Below are 11,127 nucleotides of genomic sequence, written 5' to 3'. Positions count from 1 at the left end.
TAACAGATGAATACTTATTTATTAAAATACTTCATATTTAGAACAGCCCTCCTCTGGCAGTAGAGGTACTTGGGTTCATGTGATCGCTCTCAAAACAAAGAATTCCAAAATGATGGGTGAGGTCAAGACTGCTATCACCCCACGGTGGGCAATCTTTAGATACTGTAGCGACACCAGCTACAGCAGCCAAGATTTTGTGTTAGGGCTCCAACCGTTAAGGGCTCCTGGGAACCCTGCAGTCAGGCTGGAAGTCCAGGGGACGTAGCACTGAGTATGAAAACCTGCACAAATAGCACAGCAACTTCAGGAAGCTCGATCCTGCATCATGGAAAACAGTAGGGCAGCCCAAAGGTATCCAACAAACAGTATTATACCCCCAGATAGTACCAAATTCATTTTCACTCATAGACTTTCCTGGCTTAAAAGAGAGGAGGAGCCCATCTTACATCTCAACTCAGGGTTCTACTTTCCTAGTTTCCTTGCTGGTACTCAGAACCTTGGAGAAGCCCAGCTGGGTTACCAGCTTGAAATGAAGCTAGAAACTCCAAAAAATTTTCCCAAATTAAACAGAGAAGGCTTTGAAAAAGTCAACCTCCACATGTCTGATACACAACTATTCTCCCTCCCACTCCCAGAAATGTCCAAAGTTTTCCCCATTTGAAGTAGGAGGACAGAAAAAATCTGTCCAAGTCAGTTTACCTTTGACCATTTAGTCAATATTCTAGAGCTCACTTTTCTAGGATTCAACGCAGATCTCAAATCTAAGAAAATCAGGACAACCACAGAAATACTGGAAGTGTCCCTTTACTAAAAGCCAGCCTGGATACTCATTTTTGCTTGCTTTCATCCTGTATCCCTAGGGGATCCTCAAGCATTGCTCTTTGTATGAACCTCATTTTTTATATGAAGATTTTATTTGAGAGATAGAGGGAGCTAACAAGCAGTGGGGAGGGCCAGAGGGGGGAGAGAGAGGGAGAGAGAGAAGCAGATTCCCTGCTGAGCAGGAAGCCCGATGCGGGGCTCGATCCCAGGACCCTGAGATCATGACCTGAGCTGAAGGCAGACACTTAACCGACTGAGCCACCCAGGTGCCCCACTTTTTTTTTTTTAAGGTTTTTTTTGGGGAGGGGGACAGAGGGAGAGGGAAAGAATCTCAAGCAGACCCCTTGCTGAGTACAGAGGCTAATGCAGGGCTTGATCCCACAACTCCAAGATTATGACCCAAGCCAAAACCAAGAGTCAGACACTCAGCTGACTGAGCCACCCAGGTGCCCCTGAACGTCACTTCTTGATGATTATAGTTCCTGTCCGCCCTCCACCCATTTCTTTTTATCTTCAGGGTGTGCATGGCAGTAGAGGTCCAAATACTTAGCCTCCTCCTGCCAAACTTAAGAGGCCTATTTTCACGTTTTCTTCTATGGAGGGGGCTTCTCTCTTCATATCTGTAAGAGGAATAGAATTTAATCTGAAAATCAGGGTCATAAATACAAGAGTCGGTATAAGCACTCAAGGTTATGTGAAGGAACCCCAACACTCAACATATTAAAACAAGATTTTAACACTTTATTTTTATCGATAAAAAGTTGAAACATACGTAAACCACCTTGCTGTTAAGCTTGTGTATGCCAAAGTTGGCTCCCTTTGGAGGAGATTCCTTTATTTAACTCTGGGTTGGCAATCTGCTATGTCTACAGCAGTAATGAGATGTTTTATTTTGGGTCCAAGGCAGATTACTGGCAAAGCTTGTCCTTTCCATTTCATTTTTTAAAAGTATTATCTACGCCCAACGTGGGGCTTGAACTCAAGACCCCAAGGTCAAGAGTTGTATGGTCTGACTGAGCCAGCCAGGCTCCCCTATCCTTTTCATTTTAAAACTTCACCACCCGTAGGACACAAAACTAGAGTATAATGTCACCCTTTTAGATATAGTGTCACACTGTGTCTGTACATACACACATGCTTTGAGAAACAATGGGAAGAACATAATGTTTAACCTTTTATTTACTAAATTATCTATTCTGAAAATGTGCTTACATAAAAAAAGGAGAAATTACACTGTATTATCTACACTAACATTCTAAAAACCTATTATATAACATCCAAATTTCTAATTTGCTTTATAAAGCCCCCTACCACATCCTTATTTTCTTTACACCCACATATAACCATTTCTGGACAAATCTGATGTTCTCTGTCCACACTATTCTAGCTTTTTGATCATTACATAATCACACCTATGTTCGTCTCCAATCAATTTATTTCATGACTTCTGGAGACCCTTCAAAATATCACCAACGATTAACCTCATCTTTAATGAGTGCCTACAGATTATGTATAACTGCTTCTTTATCTGATTATATGATTGTTTGTAGGCTGTTGAATGTACACATCTCTTATTCCCTAAGCATAAAAGATTTAGCTCTTTTGTGAAAAATATTCAAAGATTACTTTCTTCAAAAGATCACCAAGCCAAACATTTGGCCATATTTTTATTTACTACATATACTATAAACATATACAATACATGCTACAAAAAAAACATTTTTTTAAAATTTAACTGTCAAGAAAGTGTATAGTGTTATAATACAATGGCACATGTTCATATTTTATTTCAAACTGGTTTGCTTACCACCCATTTCAAACCATTAATAGTGAAATGTTACTTAAGGATAATTAAAAATTATCTATTTGCATTATTAACAATAAACAATTCCAACAAATTAATAAGAATTAACCATGTCAAATATTAGTATCCAAAAACTGGGCTTTCGCAGAATTGATTATATAAAATATAGCAGCCAATTACAGTTTACTTTGCTCTGTGACGATGTACATATGCACTTGAATAGGATTCTAGCATTTGCTTTTGGAAGATACCTATTAGAAGTCCTTTGATTTAAGGTCCAACAACTGCCATATCCAGCCAAATCCAACCCAACAGTTCATGTAATGGCTTCAGACAACTGATCATTGAAAAATTCTTATGATTTGGGTAGAGCTGAATGTTCCACTAATATTACATATGATAAAAAGAGACATTACAAGCCAATATCAAAGTCAAAGGCAAAAGAAAATACAAACATTCAAATCAGTTTATGACAAGGTTTTTCTACAAGTATTTTAGATGTCATACTTTCAGGAAAACAAGATTTCAATGTATATTTGGATTTGGATTTTACAGTATCTATGCTCTAACTGAAAACTTAAGAGTGGTCAGATGGAATAAGTCTAGTATTGCAAATCTGCTCACTTAACACTATTGAGCACCCACTATGTGCACTGCACTGTGCTAACTTTTAAAAGTTGAATATTAATGTCTTTATCAAGCATACCTTAGTGTGAGGTAAAAGTACATTAAATTAGCGTCAACTCATTAGTTTGCTTGTGGTATGTAATCCTGTGTCGGCTGGCTTCTCTGTGCCATATAAAGAGCTTCTGCACACCCCTCACTCACACAAATATCTGCACACCGACCATGCCAGGCATTGTGCTAGCCACTGGGATACCATAATTTGGTATATGTTCAAAGAATGCATATGAATCATTAACCTATGTAAAAACAATCAGAAAGATACATTACTTTTCTAAAATGAGGCCCAAAGCAAAATATAAGGTGTTTCTATGGGTCATATCACACCATAGACCAGTAAGTGCCTTCCTAGCCTGGGAACTAACTTTGAAGGTTTCATATTGTAGTCTAAATAGCCTAGAACATTTTTGGTCTCAGAAGTCTATTCTTTGGAGCACCTGACCCCATATAAACCATTCCATACTTAAAAGGATTTGTAAACTAAACTGGAACACAAAGAAAAAGAGCCAAAAATGAAGGCAGCTGATAATGTAATGCACTTCAAGCACTATTCTGGCCATGTAAAATGAATAATACGCAAGTAACTCATGATTGGTTCAAATGTTTTTCAAAGCACTAACCCTACCCCAAACTCATGTAATTTTAACTTGACTTTTATACAAGTTGCAAATAAAGCAAAGGGCAGAATTTGGCCCTACAACATCTATGGAATAGTCTAAGTGATTGGTCCTTCCACTCTAAACAAGTAGAAGCTAAGCATTTCAAAGAGTCCCCTAATAGGATACTGGCACTCAGGAGAAATGACCCTGCTGGATCCCCTTAGCCAGGAGTCTGTTTAGCTGTGGTAGCAGTGTGAACCTACTATGACCCCTTGATGGAAGGCAGAAAGCTGGGAGTTTGGGTGCCCACTCAGTGAATCCAACACTGGCTTAAAGCTATGCACTGAATAAAGTGCTCTGCACATCTTGCTTGTCATCTGGAATGAAAAGAAAACACTTTTCTTGAGAATGAACCTATTTGTAGGTTTGGGGGAAAAGAATGACAAGGATTTAAAGAATCCCAAGAAAAAGTATGAAGCATTGACTAGGAAGGAAGACAAATGCCTCTAGTAGTGTCCTCAGAAATCTCAGGATTTGAACTGTCAGAATGAGTCATACAGTGGTCATGTTCTATAAATGAAAAAGCAATCCCACTGGGTACTTACTAGTCACACGGTGCAAGATTACTTCATGGGGGTGGAAGGGGACAGTCTATTGCCATTTGATAGCATCGTTTCAAAATGAAAACAAAACCATTGCATAAATCAGGGTAAGCAGCGTGCAATATTCCTCTACTGTCCATCAGTTTTCCACAGGTTGATTTGCACTACCTGAGGGAAAGGAGGCAAAATATCCGTCCCTGCTGATACACTCAGGCATGGCTGCTACCACCTAAAATTGCCAATTCAGAAGTTAACACACGAGCCCTCCAGTTTCGTACCCTGAATATGGTAAATGAGACTAGAGATGTAGTTCAGTCTTAAAAAGATCACAGGTAACAGAATGCTTATATAAACTAGACTGCTTTGACATCTGTAAGAAAACTGTATAGATGACAATAGGAAAAAAAGAAAAAAAAAGAAAGATTGTTCCCATCTGTCAGCAAAACTGTTAGTTGAGCTATACTCAGCTGAAGTCCTCATCAGGATTCTGTTGATCCAGCAGACGGACATGTGTGAATGGGAAGTGACCTCGTTTGCCATTACACTCCCCTTCCCACTGACCACTCACATTAATCTTCGTAACCTTTACCAGCTCACCGACCTGCAGGAGGAGAATAAGGAAAGCACTTTATTTCCAGTTATGAATACAAACTGAAAAACTCCATTCTCTGGTTAGGCATACCCTGCCCACGTGATTGCTCTAGGGCTGACATTACAGAAATGGCTATTTGCTGCCTCCCAAGCCCCAGCCACCAGACTGATTACTTATGGTTAGTGCAGGCAGAAGGAAGAAGGGATCTTAGCAGGGCAGAAAAACAGAGTACAGAAAATAGAAAGGATCCTAGAAAATGACACTTTTTTTGGAAATTTTTTTCATCTCTGGATGAGCAATCCCAACTAGAATGACCCAGTATTCCTTTCCTTGGTACCCACTATCCTTAGCTTCCTGCTTGCCCCACAGGCTGTGGCCTAGGGGAAGAGATCCCCTACCCTCACTGGCATACAACAGCCGCACAATCCCCCAACCACTCATGTACACGTATCACTTCTGCTACTGCTTGCAGAGCAGAAGGTAATCATGGAATGCAACTTCATTTGGTCCCAGAAAACGAAGTGTTCCTAGCACCTTCCTACCAAGGCAAGGCTTTTCCCACCTGGGCAGGTATAGGCTAAAACTCCAAATTCCATCAGCTCTCTGCAAAACCCCACCTTCTTCATCAAACTCTATTTGGCAGGCCACTGCCTGCCAGCTCCCCACCCCCACCCCACCATGTACTAACAGACCTTGCTGCTCCCTCAATGCCACTTGGTACGTATTCATTAACAATAAGGAGATATCATGTTTTTGCTTGTACATGAAAAGCTTTCCTTTGCAACATCAACTATAAAGTTTTGACAATCTAGGATATACCTCTGTTCTATAAAACTTAAGACAAAATCAGTCTGATGAATGGATTCATCTTACGGCAAAATATTGAACAATGGTGAGATAAGTGGTGAGACACTAAAGAACTTTATCCTTTGATTATCAACATCTGAGTTCTGAGGCTACAAGAGGTTTCTAAGCATAACTGTTCATTTGGTTTAAGTTAGTAACTACTATTTATTGAACTTTCACTAAGTACCATAGAGGATTTTTTTTTTTTTTAAAGTAGGCTCCATGCCCAACGTGTGGCTGGAACTCAAGAGATCAAGAGATGCATGCTCTGATTGAGCCAATCAGACGCCCCTACTGTACAGAATACTTTATATAAATTACTTTCTAGTCATTATAACTTTGTAAGACAGGAATTTTTTCATTTAACAGATGAAAACAAAACGAGGTTCAGACCAACTGCAGATGTACCTGAGGTCACACAGCCATTAGCAGGGCTGGGATTTGAGCTCAGAAGTATCAGCTCCAAAGCCAAATTTATGTTCTTTCTACAATAGCAGGAACTTTCAATTACTGGCCAAAGTCAACTCGAGTCTAGGACCAGGGCCTTTTGTAAAACCAGCTTGATCTCACTCACAGGAGAAACAGCTTGCTTACTGACCTGTCTATAATTTCCTAAAGAACTATCTGAAAACCAGAGAGGCCTAAGGTGGTTGTGGGGGTCATAGGATGCTGAGAAAAGGAAGACAGAAACTAGAGAATATCTGACATAAAATGGATAAGATACAAGAGAAAAGGCAGCAGCTCAGTCTGCTGATGTGGTGAAGATTAAGGCTGACAGGGTAAGGGCAGAAGAGAGGATGACACTGCATGTCCATCCTTGCAAGCACCTCCAGCCCCTACAGGCTGCTAGCACCAGGGTTCTTTACTATCAGCAATCTTCTTACTCAAAGTTCCTGACACCCAAGCAAGTCAACTGTGACAGGTCAGGATCCTCCTAGTCTGCTGGGGAGAGGGAGACTAGGACCTCGACGTGAAAATTTCCGAGCTAGTAAAAACAATCTGAAAGTTCTTCTTACACCCCCAATTCTAGTTCTCAGACTTTATTTTTATTTTTCAAGTAAACTCTACACCCAACGTGGGGCTCAAACTCAAAAATCCAAGGTCAAGCGTCATGCTCTACCAACTTACTGGGCCAGCTAGGCACCCCATGAGTTCTGACTTTATCTTACCTGCCCCCCCACCTTTTTTAAACTCTTACAGTGTTGCACCAGGAACAACATCCACTTGATAACATCTATTATGTAGTGAATTTTCCTTGTTTCTGACCTGTCAACTATCCTTGACTGTCTCCCCACTCCCACCCCCCTGCTGGAATTAATGTCACCATGCTGCCAGCCCCTTGCTATAAGATCAGTTATATCAAGTGCAGTACTTCTTTCCCTCATTTTAGTATTTATTTGTATTTGGTTTTTTTAAAAAAAGATTTATGTTAATATTTATATTTTTATATACTTATCTGAGAGAGAGCCCAAAGGGGAGGGGGAGAATCTCAAGCACACTCCTTGCTGAGCGAGGAGCACAAAGCAAGGCTCGATCTCACAACCCTGAGACCATGACCTCAGCTGAAGCCAAGAGTCAGACACTTAACCGAACGCGCCACCCAGGTGCCCCTGTACTTTCTGTTAAAACACTCAAGTCATGCTAAGTGCTATTCTGAAAGCTGGACCCAGAATAATAGAAGTCCCTAACATTAAGAAAGAGAATGGGGGATGTCTATGCTCATGTGCTCATGTCAAAAATCTAAATTGCTGGGGCGCCTGGGTGGCTCAGTCGTTAAGCGTCTGCCTTCAGCTCAGGGCGTGATCCTGGCGTTCTGGGATCGAGCCCTACATCAGGCTCCTCTACTAGGAGCCTGCTTCTTCCTCTCCCACTCCCCCTGCTTGTGTTCCCTCTCTCGCTGGCTCGCTCTCTGTCAAATATACAAAATCTTTAAAAAAAAAAAAAATCTAAATTGCTACTCATGTAAGGTTCCCCTCCAGATGGGGACAAAGGGGCCAATTTAAGAAGCTGGTTTGACAGGACACCTGACTGGTTCAGTCAGCAGAGTATGTGACTCTCGATCCTGAGGTACTGAGTTCAAGCCCCACATTGGGTGTAGAGCTTATTTGGGGGTGGGGGGGGAAGCTAGTTTGACAGCATCCCAGATAACAACACCCCTAACTGCTGTCAGATCTAAATCCATCATTTTACTGATATTAAAAACACACAAGTGGGCCACAAGGGAACATTCTTGAGTGCTGGAAATGTTCTATACTTTCACCTGGTGGTTATCCACAGGCGTATACACATGTAAACTCCAAGCTGTATACTCAGGATCAGTACTTTTTACCAATGATTGATTTCACATCTAAATGAAAAGTTGGGGTACCTGGGTGGCTCAGTCGGGTAAGCGTCTGCCTTGGGTTCAGGTCATGAGTCCTGGGATCGAGTCCCCGCCTCAGGCTCCCTGCTTAGTGGGGAGTCTGCTTCTCCCTCTTGCTTTCTCCCAAATAAATAAATAAATAAATAATCTTTAAAAAATTTTCTAAAAGATGAAAAGAAAAGTTTGTTATATTTTACCCAGGTTTTCTAGGTGTTTTTTAGAAGATGGTCCTTCAGGGGGTGCCTGGGTGGCTCAGTCGGTTAAGTGTCCAACTCTCTCTCTTTTCTTTTTAAGATTTTATTTATTTATTCGACAGAGATAGAGACAGCCAGCGAGAGAGGGAACACAAGCAGGGGGAGTGGGAGAGGAAGAAGCAGGCTCATAGCAGAAGAGCCTGATGTGGGGCTCGATCCCAAAACGCCGGGATCACGCCCTGAGCCGAAGGCAGACGCTTAACTGCTGTGCCACCCAGGCGCCCCTAAGTGTCCAACTCTTGATTTCAGATCAGGTCATGATCTCAGGGTTGTGGGACTGAGGCCCATCTGGGGCTCCACGCTCAGGGGGGAGTCAACTGGAGATTCTCTTTCCCTCTCCCTCTGCCCCTCCCCCTGTTCACACTTGCACACATGCACACTCTTAAATAAATCTTAAAAAAAAAAAAAAATGATGGTTCTTCAGGATGTATCCTTAAGCCCACCATTCTACTTGATACCAAAATTGGGTTTAGGTTTAAACACTTTTCTCTCAATGCTATACTGTCTTTATTCTTTTTTTTTTTTTTTAAAGATTTTATTTATTTATTTATTCGATAGAGTTAGATACAGCCAGCGAGAGAGGGAACACAAGCAGGGGGAGTGGGAGAGGAAGAAGCAGGCGCCTAGTGGAGGAGCCTGATGTGGGGCTTGATCCCATAACGCCAGGATCACGCCCTGAGCCGAAGGCAGACGCTTAACCGCTGTGCCACACAGGCGCCCCTATACTGTCTTTATTCTTAAGCACTTAAAGTGCTATCTCAAATTGTATCCTACAGAGCTCTAAGAAGTGAAGGGTAGGTTGAAATGTGGAATAGACCAGCCTCTTGCTGTTATCAGTTCCCACAAAACCACGCCAGGCTTCTCCACAAGCAGGACGGAACCTGCTGATCCGCCTTCAGACTTTTCTTCTTTCCGAATTCAAAGGGAGAAACAACAGGGGTTACTACATTGCAAGATGTCATTGGTGGGGAGGGGGTGATTATGTACAGATTAGACCTTAGGATAACATCAGAGCCAACTCTAACGCACACAGTCTCTTGGTTCTACCCTACAGAGGACCAGGAAAACCACAGCATATTCTGAAATCCAAAATCTTTTTTTTTTTTTTTTTTTTTTTTTTACNTTTTTACAGTTGATTAGGTTCTTGGCAGAGAGGCCCAAATATCAGGGGGTGAAAACAAAGGCTATGCCACAACTCTGACACGATTATTCTTTAATGATTCTGTTTTTAATGGATAAAAGAGTAAAGCTGTAAGCAGTCAACTGGGCTAATTAATTTATCCGAAGTGGCCTTACAGTACAAATACTCTGAGGAAGACCTTATTAAAATTAAATAACCCTTTGTATCCTATGGAGTCTTTCTCCTGAAATAGTCAAAGCACATAGGGACTCCTGGGGCCAAGAAAAGACAAATTCCAAAGGCAACATGACTATCCTTAGATCACATGAGGCCCAAGTGCTTCCACAGTTTGGAAGAATAGATGGCTGTCAAGCCTGGCAGGTGTAGGTTGGGGAAGTGCAGGAGGAGACAGGGCAGTCTGAAAACACAGTGCTACACTCAGTGCCATTCTTTCACCAAGTCAGAAACAAGGTGAGAATTCACACTCCTCCTCCTGGTAGGCAACAACTCAGTAACGCAGAATTCCCAAGGCCAGACCAGGGTGGGCGAAGGGGGACATACATGAGCTTGAAGCTTGGCAAACTATCTCGAAGATGAAGAAAGCAAAACGGAATACTTGCCCCAGAAATGCTATAATCTTAAGATAAAAACAAATGTACTGCAGTGAGCGTAATAGTAACTGTAGTTTTAACACTACTGATTTCAAAATTTAAGTTACAGATGGAAAAAATCTTAATTTGCCTATCAATGAACAAGAAAGACCTTATAAAGGAGTTGAAGCACAAGGCAGTTAACCTTTCTTTTTATGTGGCAGATCTCACTACCACCTTGTGAAGAAGAGACAGTGAGGATTCTTTCACCGAGGTACTGCTACTTTGTCCAGTCAGTTTCTCAGCTTTCTGATTCTGTATCACAGTCTTAGGAGCAAGTCTGCAAGTCAATTATGGCATCGTCTACAAAGAGGACTGAATGCTCGTACTTCAGTTTTTTCACTCCTTGGGAACTTGATGAACACTGTCCCTGGCTCTGTGTAGTTCCCGACGTAAATCACAATCTTGGTACATCGGTAATCAAATCTACAACTGATTCAGGAGCAAAAGATTACTCAACCCGTATTCACCAGTAAGTTCCGGTGACAGTGAGAACAAAACTGGAACCCAGATAGCATTAATTTTTGGTAGTTAAACAGGAGACATCAGGGGTCTGTGTGACCGCCTCTGCTGGTGTAACCCCAGGTGACTACTTTTCTAGTTTCTGTCCCTACCATCTAAAACAGTTGCCAGTGTTCCTTTGATCCTGACTTGCTGCAGGATTCCAGTGAGCTCAGGACAGGGAACACACACAAATTCATATAAATAGAGCCAGGGAAAAGTACATACAGAAATGGAATACAGAGGCCTTATCCTCAAACATTTTCAAACACACCAAGAACACAGGTAGTA

General features: G+C 41.6%; 1 protein-coding gene across 2 annotated transcripts in view; it reads right to left on the bottom strand.

The window, feature by feature from the left end:
* Window positions 1-1,542: 1,542 nt before the first annotated feature.
* The window catches only part of CRK (CRK proto-oncogene, adaptor protein), a 29,771-nt gene continuing 20,186 nt past the window's right edge, over window positions 1,543-11,127 (bottom strand). Inside the window, exon 3 of one of the 2 annotated variants that reach the window (XM_034639929.1) lies at window positions 1,543-5,112. In XM_034639929.1, coding sequence (XP_034495820.1) covers window positions 4,975-5,112 — 138 coding nt within the window. In that variant the 3' untranslated portion in view covers window positions 1,543-4,974. The remainder of the gene's footprint in view (window positions 5,113-11,127) is intronic. The other variant, XM_034639930.1, reaches the window with a different exon arrangement.

This window comes from Ailuropoda melanoleuca, chromosome 13 (assembly GCF_002007445.2).
Source record: "Ailuropoda melanoleuca isolate Jingjing chromosome 13, ASM200744v2, whole genome shotgun sequence".
Classification (NCBI taxonomy): Eukaryota; Metazoa; Chordata; class Mammalia; order Carnivora; family Ursidae; genus Ailuropoda; species Ailuropoda melanoleuca.
Note: the sequence above shows the minus strand (reverse complement) of the source record. Positions and strands in the feature narration are given on the sequence as shown.